This window comes from Hordeum vulgare, chromosome 2H, assembly GCF_904849725.1.
Source record: "Hordeum vulgare subsp. vulgare chromosome 2H, MorexV3_pseudomolecules_assembly, whole genome shotgun sequence".
Classification (NCBI taxonomy): domain Eukaryota; kingdom Viridiplantae; phylum Streptophyta; class Magnoliopsida; order Poales; family Poaceae; genus Hordeum; species Hordeum vulgare.
Window position 1 is genome coordinate 657072980 of NC_058519.1, and position 11214 is coordinate 657084193.

Genomic DNA, 11214 nt, shown 5'->3' on the forward strand with positions numbered 1-11214 from the left:
TAAAATCAAAACTTGTTGCAAAACTACTGTTAACTAACATAAACAAAACAATAATATTGCTGAAATATAAAAGAAAAATAATTTAAAACAATTTACAGAAAAAGGAAATAGTCATAGTCCTAAAAAGGTAAAACAGAAATTGTTTCACAAGAAACAGTGAGCTAAAATACTCAAACAATTCTAAAAATTTTACCACTGATAAATAAGATCACTAGTGATCAGTAGCAAAAAGAATCAAATTAAAAGCTATTTTTAAACTCCTGGAATAAGCAAAACAAGGTTTAAACTAAATCTGATTTAATTCAAATTTGAAAATTTCAAACATAGACAAATTATATGTTTTTAAAAACCACAGGAAATTCGTGAGCTACTGGAAAAAGAATCAACTCCATTGGACTTATGGATCAAAAGTTATGGGCTAAACAAGATTGGAACTTATTCTGTCACAGATTTAAAACAGAAAAAAAATCTGATGACGTGGCACAATCTGATTGGCCGTATCCGTGCGCTCCTAAAACTAACTAACGAACGGCCCTATGTAAGAAAACGATTCGGTTCACTTAACTGGTGGACCGGTTCTTTAAGAAAACCGAAAAGGTATGCCCCTATGTAATCTACACCGTAGATCTTGATCTAATAGGCAAAACAAAACAAAAAACAGGAGGAGGAGGAGCCTTACCGTGACTGCAGGGGCTGGAGGCCTTCTCCGGCGAGGGGGGGGGGGCAACTCCGGTGGGGTGGGGTCGCCGGCGGGGGGGGGGGGGTGCGGGCGGCGTAGGGGAGTGGCGGCGAGGCTCCAGGGGGAGGCGAGGGGGAGTGGCGAGGGGTGCAGGGGGGCGACGGGAGGAGCACGGGCTTCCTGGTCGGGGCGATGTGGAGGAGGCCGCATCTCCTGGCGAGGCTGCAGGGCGAGGGGGTGCGGTGGAGCGGTGATGGGGAGGTGGCGGCGAGGTAGGGAGGGCTCGGCAGGGAGGGGAGGGAGTGCAGGGGCGATGGGGAAGGTCGCCGGCGAGTTCCTGTGGCCGACTCCGGCGAGGTCCACAGGGGGAGGAGGAGGTGGGGAGAGGCGGCGGTTCCAATGGGAATGGAACGAGGAGGACCGGGGCCTTCTTATAGGGGCGACGGGAGAGGCTAGGAGGAAGTATAGCTCGTGAATCCCGGAGGTGAGGATTTCTGTGTCCATGGCTAAGGAAAGTCCTGTGCACGTGAGGAAGGAGATAGAGGAAGAAGAAGATCTTGTTGGGCCAGTTTTTGGAAAGGTCTTAACGAGCCACCGTTTATTTTCATTTAAACACGATTTCTTTCCTTTTTCGAAACTAGGAAACTAAAACGATAAAAGGGAAATCAAATCAATTCGGAATATATAGTTTCTATATACTAAAATTATCAGTAAAATAAAATCTAAATGATGGGCATTTTTTCCACGGCCAAAATAAAAACTTAAAAAAAATGTTTTTCCAAAAATCCCTAAAAGCATTATTTCTTTTTGCAATTATTTCCTCAAATTAAATTTTGTTTCCTTGGCTCAAAATACTTCAACAAATGCCCCTGGCTTTGGAGGGTCATGTTCCTCCTCTCTTTTCTGTTTGACAGAATATTATTCCCCGACATTTCTTGAGTGGAGGGAAAATAGAATTTGCAAATTAAAATCGAAGGAAATTCAAATGCCATCTCCATTCGAATTCTTTATAGTTGAAGAAGTCATGTCATCTTCTCTCATTGCTTTTAAAAGATTGAATTTGAATTCATCGAAGATGGGGAAAGTCATTTTATTCCCTCTCATTCAAAAGTTTTTGAAAGGTTTCAAATTTCACACAAGTTTCAATCACTCAAGCAAACAAACAAGCAATCTAATAATTATTTTAACATTCCAAAATTTGGGATGTTACACCACACCCCCGTCAAAACCCGCCTGAGCGGTGGAGAGCTTGAAGCACTGTCGGGATCCGCCGCCGCTGTTGCTCGTCGTCGTCGCTTGCCGTTGCTCGTCGTCACCGCTCGCCATCGCTGCTTGCAGGTTGCAACACCGGCGCCCAATGGTGCACTCCTCCCTATGCAGCAATGGCGGGGGCGCCGGTTCCAGCATCCGCCGCAGCACCATTGACTCATAGAAAAATGTTGCGTGCATCAACGGCTCATCGCTGCAACTTTTTTCTCGCCAGGCTTTCGTTGAAGCTTTTTGTGTCGATGATTGTGTCAGACCCTAAGCCGCTCGAGCTTGCTCTCTCTCTCTCACTCTGGTTAGAGGTAGACGAAGGAGGTTTTGTGCCGCGTGCAAGTGCAGCTTTTCTGTTTCATTCCACCACTATAAGCAACGAATACAATGCTAACTGAAACGAGAGAATCGGGGAAGGAGCAGGTCGTGCGTTGCCATCCCAACGCCCCGCGCGCTTCGCCCGTGATGCGCCCATGACCCTCTTGTTCGTGCCATCCCACGATCAGGTCAAGGCCGCAGCTATAGGAAAGATCTAGCCTAGTCTATGCCCGAGTCACAGCTCAGGTTATTTGAAAACAAACGCGTAAGATACGATGACGCTTTCCTCTCTGACAAAACTGACGGAGAAGGGGAGCGCCTGGTGGTAGTCTGACGAAACGGAAAGAAGAAACATCTGCAACTGTTAGCTGACAGATTGCAGCTTTTTGCATTTTGCCGTCGCCAGTTAAAGCTTTTTATATCTCTGGTTGAAGCTTTTTTCATCACCGGTTGCAGCTTCTGCAGTTGAGTGGTGGGTGGCCCTTGATTCCCGTCATCTCCGGTTGAAGCTTTCGACAATGCCGGTTGTAGCATTTTCAATTGTGGGTTGCAGCTTTTAAATGTTGCTCAGCGACCGACCCAATTTCTCGTCGCCGGTGGTAGCAAAAAACGACAGCAAATCTGTACATGGTTGTAGCAAAAAAGGTCGCTGGTGGTAGCTTCACCATAGCCGGTTGTAGCACCCATAGTCTTGGTTCCAACAAAAAGTCGCGGGTGGTACCTCCACCATAGCCGCCGTTGTACCTTCTCCACCATTGCTGGAAGCAGCACCGCAGCATGCACGAGATGGTTTTTAGCACTGAAGGTCGCCGTTTCCCTGCCGTCAATGGAGACATCCAGCTTCCCAAGCCATCACCGTGTCCTCCTGCAGTCCTGCTTTCAACAAACAGCTACGTTGGAGTTGCAGTGGGATGCACCATGGTCGAGACGTTCCCGTCAATGGTGCAGATGCGGGGGAGAAGAAGGGGGCACGGTGCGGCCGGCGCGCTGTTTATAAACATTTCCCAAAAAGTTATTCTGTGAGAGGGATATGTTTGATGGTACTGAGGCGTGAATGTTATGAAGTATGATACCTTTGCCCAAAGCATATCTATCTATTTCTGTTTTACCTCGAGTTTTTGTGTTACCGCTTGCTTCCAAAGTTCATTTGCGTCCGTCCCAGAAACTCTCAAAGCTCTCTGGGGACAAGGAGCTCCAAGAATTTAGATACGGCATCCCTCCCTAAGAACTGCAAGGCATGTCTGCTTTTTTATCTACACATCGACGCGGATGCAGATAACAGGAACCAACAAAGAGTCATAATCCACATCCACTTACCCAACAAAAAAATGCGTCACTGTCTCCAAGCTTATGCAAATACATCTGAACTGACTATTACTACATCAACATCACATAAACTTATCCGTGCAATTCTTACTCTGCAACTAGTTCGACGACAATGCACGCTTACATTCGGTTCACAACACCGAGTTGGAAGAGCTTTGGCTCATCCCTTTAATCTGAAGAAACATACATACAGGCTTGATAGCAGTATCATGGTCACAACAACTCACTACTCACAAGTCACAAGAGCAGAGGCACCACACGCCGTTGCTCCTGCCATGTGCCAACTGCACTGATCATGCTTCTTCTATACATACAACAGGAGACTACAGACAGATAGATGTGGAGGGGAGTCAGAAAGAGAGCAACAGATAAGCGCCGCGTCGACGAACAACCTGAAGCAGCTGTGCACGTATGACCGATCACTCGGACACGATGCAACACACTCGCCGCACCGGCTTCTTCTGTTCGGGCGGCCGGTCTGGAGCGTCTAGCAAAACGTGCGCGCGGACGCTATGATGTCAGTACTGAAGAGATCCGGTCAGTTCTCCGCACATTGTACTTGTCGTACACCTTTTCATGGTTGTCGCTCCACCACGACTCCGCTTGATGTTCTGCGAATCTTCTCCGACTGCAGGGGGAAAAACAGTCACAGGTCAAGTTACTCAACGACAGTTTCCAAGCCATGACATATCAGAACATGTGGTTATTCATTCAATGATGCAAAGGATTGTCTCTTATTACGAAAAACGCCTACCTGAACCGCACCCTTTTCAGCTCTTTGGTTCCATCATGGAGAGAAACCAATGTCAGGTACACCCCAGGTTCAAACTGTTCTATCCACTCAGACTCAACCTGATTACTGGGTGAACCGGGGGAGCCTCTCGTGTTCCAGCCTTGAAGGTTTATCTGGAACCTTTCCGTTTCCCGCCGGTCAAAATCCTCTGATCTCGGACGATACCCCGCCATCCCACTGTTCGTCCTCTGGTGTGTGGCTGGAAAATCTCTGCTTTTGTTGAAGTGTTCGAACATGTTATCGTGTGGAACCACCGTGTTATCACCGGGTTTACCTATTTGATGGGCTTGGGGAGGGAGCCCGTTAGACCAAGCAGACGTGACAGAAGTCGGTGTTTGAGAATAATGAATGGATACTGGCTCATATCTCTTCTGGCCTTCTCTTCCCATTTCAGGAGAAGCCACACCACCAGGTAGATACGCGAGCCGTGGTGGCTTCACGTCGGAGTCTCCTGGAGGAAGCCTCTCGGCCATTTCTTTTACCTGTTGATGTTACTGAATAAGGTTATTCCTTGTACGGTCTCATAAAACCATCAACACAAAGTGGTGCAAACAAGAGAAAATACAGCACAAGAACTTGCATCTGTTACCAACTGCAACATCAATAACATTGTGCAAATTAAGTTTGAAATATCACCTGCGCCGTTAGTGATTTTATAACCTCTTTTGCAGCCTTCGATTTGGACGCCTCCTCAGCAGCAAGGGCCGCGGCCTCACTGGCTTTTGCCTCCGACTTCTTCAACTCGGCGTCTTGCAGTTCACGTTGCTGTCTCAAGCTATTGACCTGATCCATAGACAAGCATAAGGACACCCTTTTCTTCCCTGTTCTTTGTAGTTGTTACCAAAAAAAGAGAAGAAGAACCAGGCATACCTCTTCTTTTAGTTTTTGAACCTCTTGCTTCAGAAGTTCGTTCGCATCTCTGAAACTCTCAAGGTTTTCTGAAGACACGGAGCTCGGAGAACTTAGGTACGGCATTCTTAAAAATTGTGAAGTGTATCTGGGGTCATTCGGGTATCCGTTTGTTACTGTAAAACCTGCATTGTGCAGGTCACCTGATCCGATGAACGGGATGTCGTTCATCTGCAAAATTGCAGGGAACTGCGGCGAATGGTCGGACCTTTTTGTCTGCTTTGCTGCCTTCACATCCAAGCTCTTGATCATATCCGAACTGGTAGATGATGCCACTCTGTTTGCCTTTGTGTCCATCCTCTCAGCCTTGGTGTCACCTGGTATGCGAGGTATGGTGTTCCTGCTATAACTGCTGACACCAGAATCCATAACTTTACTTAGCTTCATGTGACATGAATCGCATACACGGTATGGCTTTCCAGGGTTAGGAGACAAAGCTGCTCTTAGAGCCTTCTTTGAGCTGCATGAATGGCAGTGTACTAGGCCACAGTGGTAACAGTTGTGCCTCTTGCGAGTGAACCCGAATGGTTGTCTGCATGCTGAGCACTGAGACTGCTCCATCCCAGACACCCATTTATGTTGACAAATTGCAGCTGTAAAGCCTGATCCACAAGCAATGCGCTTTACAGACCTCTCCCTTAAAGCCTCAACAAGTGTAGGTACTTTTCGATCTGCAATATCGCCATGACCCAGTCTTCCATTTGCACCCTTACCCCATGTGTAAACTTCACCGGCATTTGTCAAAACTGCAACATGATAAGATCCACAAGCAACCTCCACAACACCACCACCACCGACCTTATCTTCAACAAGGCGTGCATACCTTCCATCATTATTGGGATTTCCAAGCTGTCCATACACAGAGCTCCCGACGGTAAACATGTGCCCTGAAGTTGTCAACCCAACAGTAAGAGTATGGCCACATGCCGACTTATGGAAGTTGTAGTCTATCAGTGAAGATACACAAGTTGGTTTGAGTTTTGAAGCCCTGTCGCCATGCCCAAGCCGATATTTGTCTCCATCTCCCCATGTAAATAGCTTACCAGATGAAGCATTTGACTGTGTCATGATAATCTCAACAACAGCAGCACTATGCCACACCCCACATGAAACAGAGATCGTCCTCAAACCCTTCAAAGACTCTACTTCCTTCGGGTATGAGATAGTTTCTCGATTCCCATGACCTAAGGCACCAAATGTGCCATCTCCGAATGTGTACAACAGTCCAGAAGTAGTTATCAAAGCTGTATGCCATGTTCCGCAAGAGACAGTCGACACCTGAAGGCCTTCCAGTGGACCTGACACCCTTTTGGGTATCCAGTGACTCACAGTACTACCATGACCAAGGAGTCCCGCATTGTGGGTACCATCTCCCCAGGTGTAAAGATCACCTGTTGCAGTAACAGCGCAAGTATGGAACTCGCCACAAGCCATTATTTCAACGTTGCAGGTTGACAATGACTCGAGTAAACGTGGTTGAAAAATGCTTGTACCAGCCCCGTGACCAAGCCGCCCACTGCACTCTTCTCCCCATGTAAATACCTCTGTCTGTCTTGTGATAAGTGCAGCATGCTTCACACCACAAGCCACATAACTGACATCAAGCATTACATTTGACTCTAGGGGCTTTGGTACAAGGATATCAGTGGTTGCACCAGGGGAGAGTGCGTTTCCATCAGACCCTGATATTGAAGTGGTGTCACACATGACTTCTCCCCAGACATAAACATCCCCAAACGATTCAGAATCCTCGCCGCCAGAACCATGGCTGGATGTGCTGAGAGCACTGGAGACACTCACTCGAATGTCTGATGAGGATACACTTTTCACTTGCATATCTGACACATCTGTCCTTTCTGAATATGCATATTCTCCAGAAGAACGGTCCTTGGAATTTGCTGAGCTCAACTTGTTCTCAAGAGAATCCGTGGTAAATGTAGAGCTACTGCTTAGGCTACTCTCTCTGCCACACTGAAACAGAACATGGTAGAAAGTTCAGAAGGCCAGCATATCATATTGTAAAGGTCTGGTTCATCTATTTTCTACAGGACTAGCAGCTGGACAACACACTTGAAATTAGATACAGAATGAGTCCACAGCTCTGCACATCACACTAGATCAATTTTGATAATGGACTAGCATAAGTACAATTACGCTACTAGCAGCCAAAAGAACATCAAACAAAAAGTGGCAATAGAACAAACAAGCACCATTGGGCAGAATCGTCGGATTTTTACTTGTTGATGTTATGAGCTACTTTTGGACATTATTATATGCTAATTCTCCCATGTCATACTGCATATTAATATATGAACAGCATGTGGGACAGTGGGAATTTTGTGCAACAGTGGTCCACATAAATATACCAGAGCATAAAAGGTTGATAATAGACCAATAGTCAATCATGGAAAAGGAACTAGTTACAGTAGAACTGAATCTGATGCAAAAAAATATCTGATAATTTGGCTCGAAATGATATAAATCATCAGTCAAGCAATGGTAATTGATATACACAGTGCTTAATAACGGGAAAAAATGTGCGTAAAAGTGAGCTATGTTGAAGCAGAGAATTTACATCAAAAGAAAGGGCAGCACTGCGCATTTCGTCTGTGTGCTGGGGTTGGGATCTGTGCTTGCCTGGAGATACCAATGCACTGAGGCATGTAAACCACACCTGTGTTTCAACCTTATCCTTGCAGATCTAGGAAACAAGACCAAAATTAGTTTGGTGATATTTATTCATAAATGGAAGAGAAAGAGTAGGTCAGTTTGGTTTTCAGCGTAATACCAGATCGAGTGATCGCTTGCCATCTTTATATATGAGAGAGAAGGATAAATGGTCCTTCTCAGGGAGCAGAAAACGTTGGAAAACCAGCTGAAAAAAAAAAAACAGATGTTGAGACAACAAAAAGACTTTGAAAGTAAAATATGGCCATATTGTTCAGAATGCCTTACGGTTCTTTGTCCCGAGAGAACTCTGGACACAGAAGCTAGTTTTAAACTTTTCTCTTGGTTGCTTGAGACCCAAATAAGAGTTGATTCATCCTGTGGAGCATGGAGAAGGAATCATTGAAGTACATATATATATAACAACCATGAACTATAGAATTTATGTTGTTTTCAGTTCTAGTGTTACAATTTTTTCTAATGGTTGCCATTTCTTCAAGACATTCATGGTCTTGTTCCGTGAACCATAACATGAAAAGAAGGCCATCAAAAACCACAAATTATCTAGTTCAGGCCATAAAATTCAAAAATCACCCTCGAAAATTAATTTTGCCAGACCGAGATGGATGGAGGGAGAGCAACATCTGTAGCAATGAGCTTACAGTTGACAGTCTGAAGGGAGTAAACTTTGGCTTGCCTTTGCGGCCATACTTAAGCAGCTGGGTTCCTTTCTTCAAAGCGATAAGCGCCTGCCAGAATCACAAGGATGAACAACAGAATTATTTAAGTAGAGTAAATGGTTCATAGCATAGCATGGGAGGAACATTAACAAAAGCACTTCCATGGGGCTTGAGAAAACTTGCTAGAGATGCATACTACTCCTACTTGGCAGTCCAAAGTTTGACAGGACCAATGCAATGGGAAAGTTCCATGTGTAGTTTTGTCCATTTCCCTGGATACAAAACTAACAAATGGGAAATGCTTGTCTGTAGCTCTGTTTTACTCACTGTATTTTTATATCTATCTATGTTGTCACATGGGGAAGCACTGCTACAGATAAAGACAATGCATAGCATGCTTTGCCACCCTCATGAACGAACCCAGTTACTTAGAATATATGTGTGTGCAGAAGGGGAGATAAGGTATAGCAAGAATCTTGTCGTGGCCAGCAGAGCAGAGGTGTGGAACACAATCAGCCTACACAGTAGCCCTCTTCCAAGCTACTCCTAATCCTATGTTTGTCATTACAGATGAACATGCGATGTAAAGCTGCTACATCTTAAGCTGTGAACCCAGGATAGCAGATTTACACAAGCTGGATGTTTCAACTTCATCTGCATTCAGAATTTTAGCCCAGGCTGAAGGAACTATTGTGATGACGCAAATAAATCTTATCCCGCATAAACGTGCCTGAGAATGCAGTGGCTGAGCAAAATTTGCAGAGGCGGATGGGATGGATGGACCAATGGAATCACACTCCCTTGCTCCCAAGGCTCAAACCCGGCCTGAAATCCAAGGGATTTATGTAGCTGCCCCGGCCGGGAAGGGGTCCCCAGCCCCAGATGCGAGCAGAGCCATGGCGATAACTGGAAGCAGTGGCGGCGCCGCCCATACGACTCCGGCCCGGCCCCTCAACCTGAGTCATCGTTGGTATGGAACTAGTAGTCAAGTGTTCCGCCGGGGCTGGCTGCTGGCATTTCCAGAGTCAAGTGCTCCTCCCCACCCTCCGACCGACATTGGCATTAACTTTGCAGGTACACACATAAAAGGGAGAGAAGTGGAGAGGAGGGCGGCGGACCTTGTCGATGTCGACGATGGGATCTGCCATTCGACGGGCGGGCGGCGGGCGGTCGTCATGGAGCTGCTCCGACTCCGCGTCGGGCTCTCATGGGGTCCTCCTCTCCTCGGTCGGTTCCCGCCGGCGGTGGGGGGCAATGGGGGTAGGTGGGCGGCGGCGACGGCAGGGGGGAGGGGGAGGTGGTGGTGGTGGTGGAAGAGTGGTGGGGGGTGTTCCGGTTCGTCGTGCGGGGAGGGAAGGGGGGTTCGGAGCTTAAAGAAATGGGCTTTGACGCCACCTCGGCCTCGCCAATGGCAACCGAGGAGGAGGGTGGTGGTGGTGGAGTTACCGGAGCGGAGACGGCTGGACTGGACTGGACTGTGGTGCGGATGATTTCAGACTTTTCACCAAAGCGAAAGCGGAAAAAAAAAAGGTAAAACCCCAAGGGAACCGGCAGAGGGCGCGGGTGATTGCCTTGATTGATTGCACAATCATCAAGACACGCCTACGTCTACGTACGCTGGAGGAAGTTTTTCGAGATCTGACCTCGATTCAAAAAAGAAAAATTGAAATTTGACATTTTTCCTACGCCCAGGTCTATGACTGTAGGAATACACAGTCTACCGCTAGGTTCTTTGAGGGTAAGTGACTAATCCGCTTCAGCAGCCCTAAACGGCTGTCGTCTCCTTTCGTCTCACCCTACCGCCGCACGGCCTCGCGGTAGGTTGTGTAACCCCTACTGCCGAGCACCCCAGCAATAGGGTCTGGACACTTATAAGCCGCAGGTCGGCCACCCCCACCCCTGTCTCCTTCTCCGAGCTGCCCGAAGAACAAAGGAAGAACTCCCCTCGCCCCCTCTCTCATCTCCTCTGCTCCCTTCCTCGGATCTTCTTTGTTTCTTCGCCGTTTTGGCAGATTGAGATGGGCCTGAAACGAGAAAAATAAACTCCTTCGATCCCTCCAATTAGTTTACTCAAATAGCTTCCGATTCGTTGCAGTACTTGCTTCAAATCGCCCCTATTTATGAACTAGATTTAAAAATATATATCCTAGGATTGTTGTAGGCTGATTCTAGATGTTCTATGGGTTGGGTATAAACTCTAATCACTAGCTAGAATGGTACTGTGAAGATGAAACCTAGTTCATTAAAAAAAATTGTATGATGCATGTTGTACAAATTAACTCCTATGTTTGTTTTGATATGATGCATGTTGATATGATGTGATGCATGATGTATAGTGGATGTTGTTTATTAAATATGCTTAAGATGAATCCTAGTTCATGTTTTTTCTGTTTCTAAAAAAAAGATGAACCGTAGCTCATGTTTTTATTTTTGAAAAAAGATGGTATGATGCATGTTGGATGCTTAATAGTGGATGTGTATGATACATATGATGTTCTTTGTTTCGCTATGATGCATATGATGTGATGCTTGTATAGTGGATATTATTTTTTTATGCTTATGCTTATAAAGTTTATTTTTATGCA

At 46.2% G+C, this 11214-nt stretch overlaps 1 protein-coding gene across 1 annotated transcript; it reads right to left on the reverse strand.

The window, feature by feature from the left end:
* Positions 1–3602: 3602 nt before the first annotated feature.
* LOC123428495 (PH, RCC1 and FYVE domains-containing protein 1-like) lies at positions 3603–8705 on the reverse strand. Its single transcript, XM_045112711.1, has 8 exons — positions 8612–8705; positions 8238–8327; positions 8071–8157; positions 7858–7983; positions 5244–7253; positions 5010–5156; positions 4335–4855; positions 3603–4208 (listed from the first exon to the last, which is right to left on the reverse strand). Exons 4-8 carry the CDS (start codon positions 7882–7884, stop codon positions 4091–4093), a joined length of 2823 nt encoding a protein of 940 aa, XP_044968646.1. The 5' UTR covers positions 7885–7983; positions 8071–8157; positions 8238–8327; positions 8612–8705; the 3' UTR covers positions 3603–4090.
* Between the last annotated feature and the right edge of the window lie 2509 nt (positions 8706–11214).

Coding starts and splice junctions, on each gene's coding strand:
- LOC123428495 (XM_045112711.1), bottom strand. CDS start 7,884: ATGCGCAGTGCTGCCCTTTCTTTTGAT. Junction 5,157..5,243: donor TTCAAAAACTAAAAGAAGAG/GTATGCCTGGTT, acceptor TCTATGGATCAG/GTCAATAGCTTGAGACAGCA. Junction 4,209..4,334: donor CTGAAAAGGGTGCGGTTCAG/GTAGGCGTTTTT, acceptor TTCCCCCTGCAG/TCGGAGAAGATTCGCAGAAC.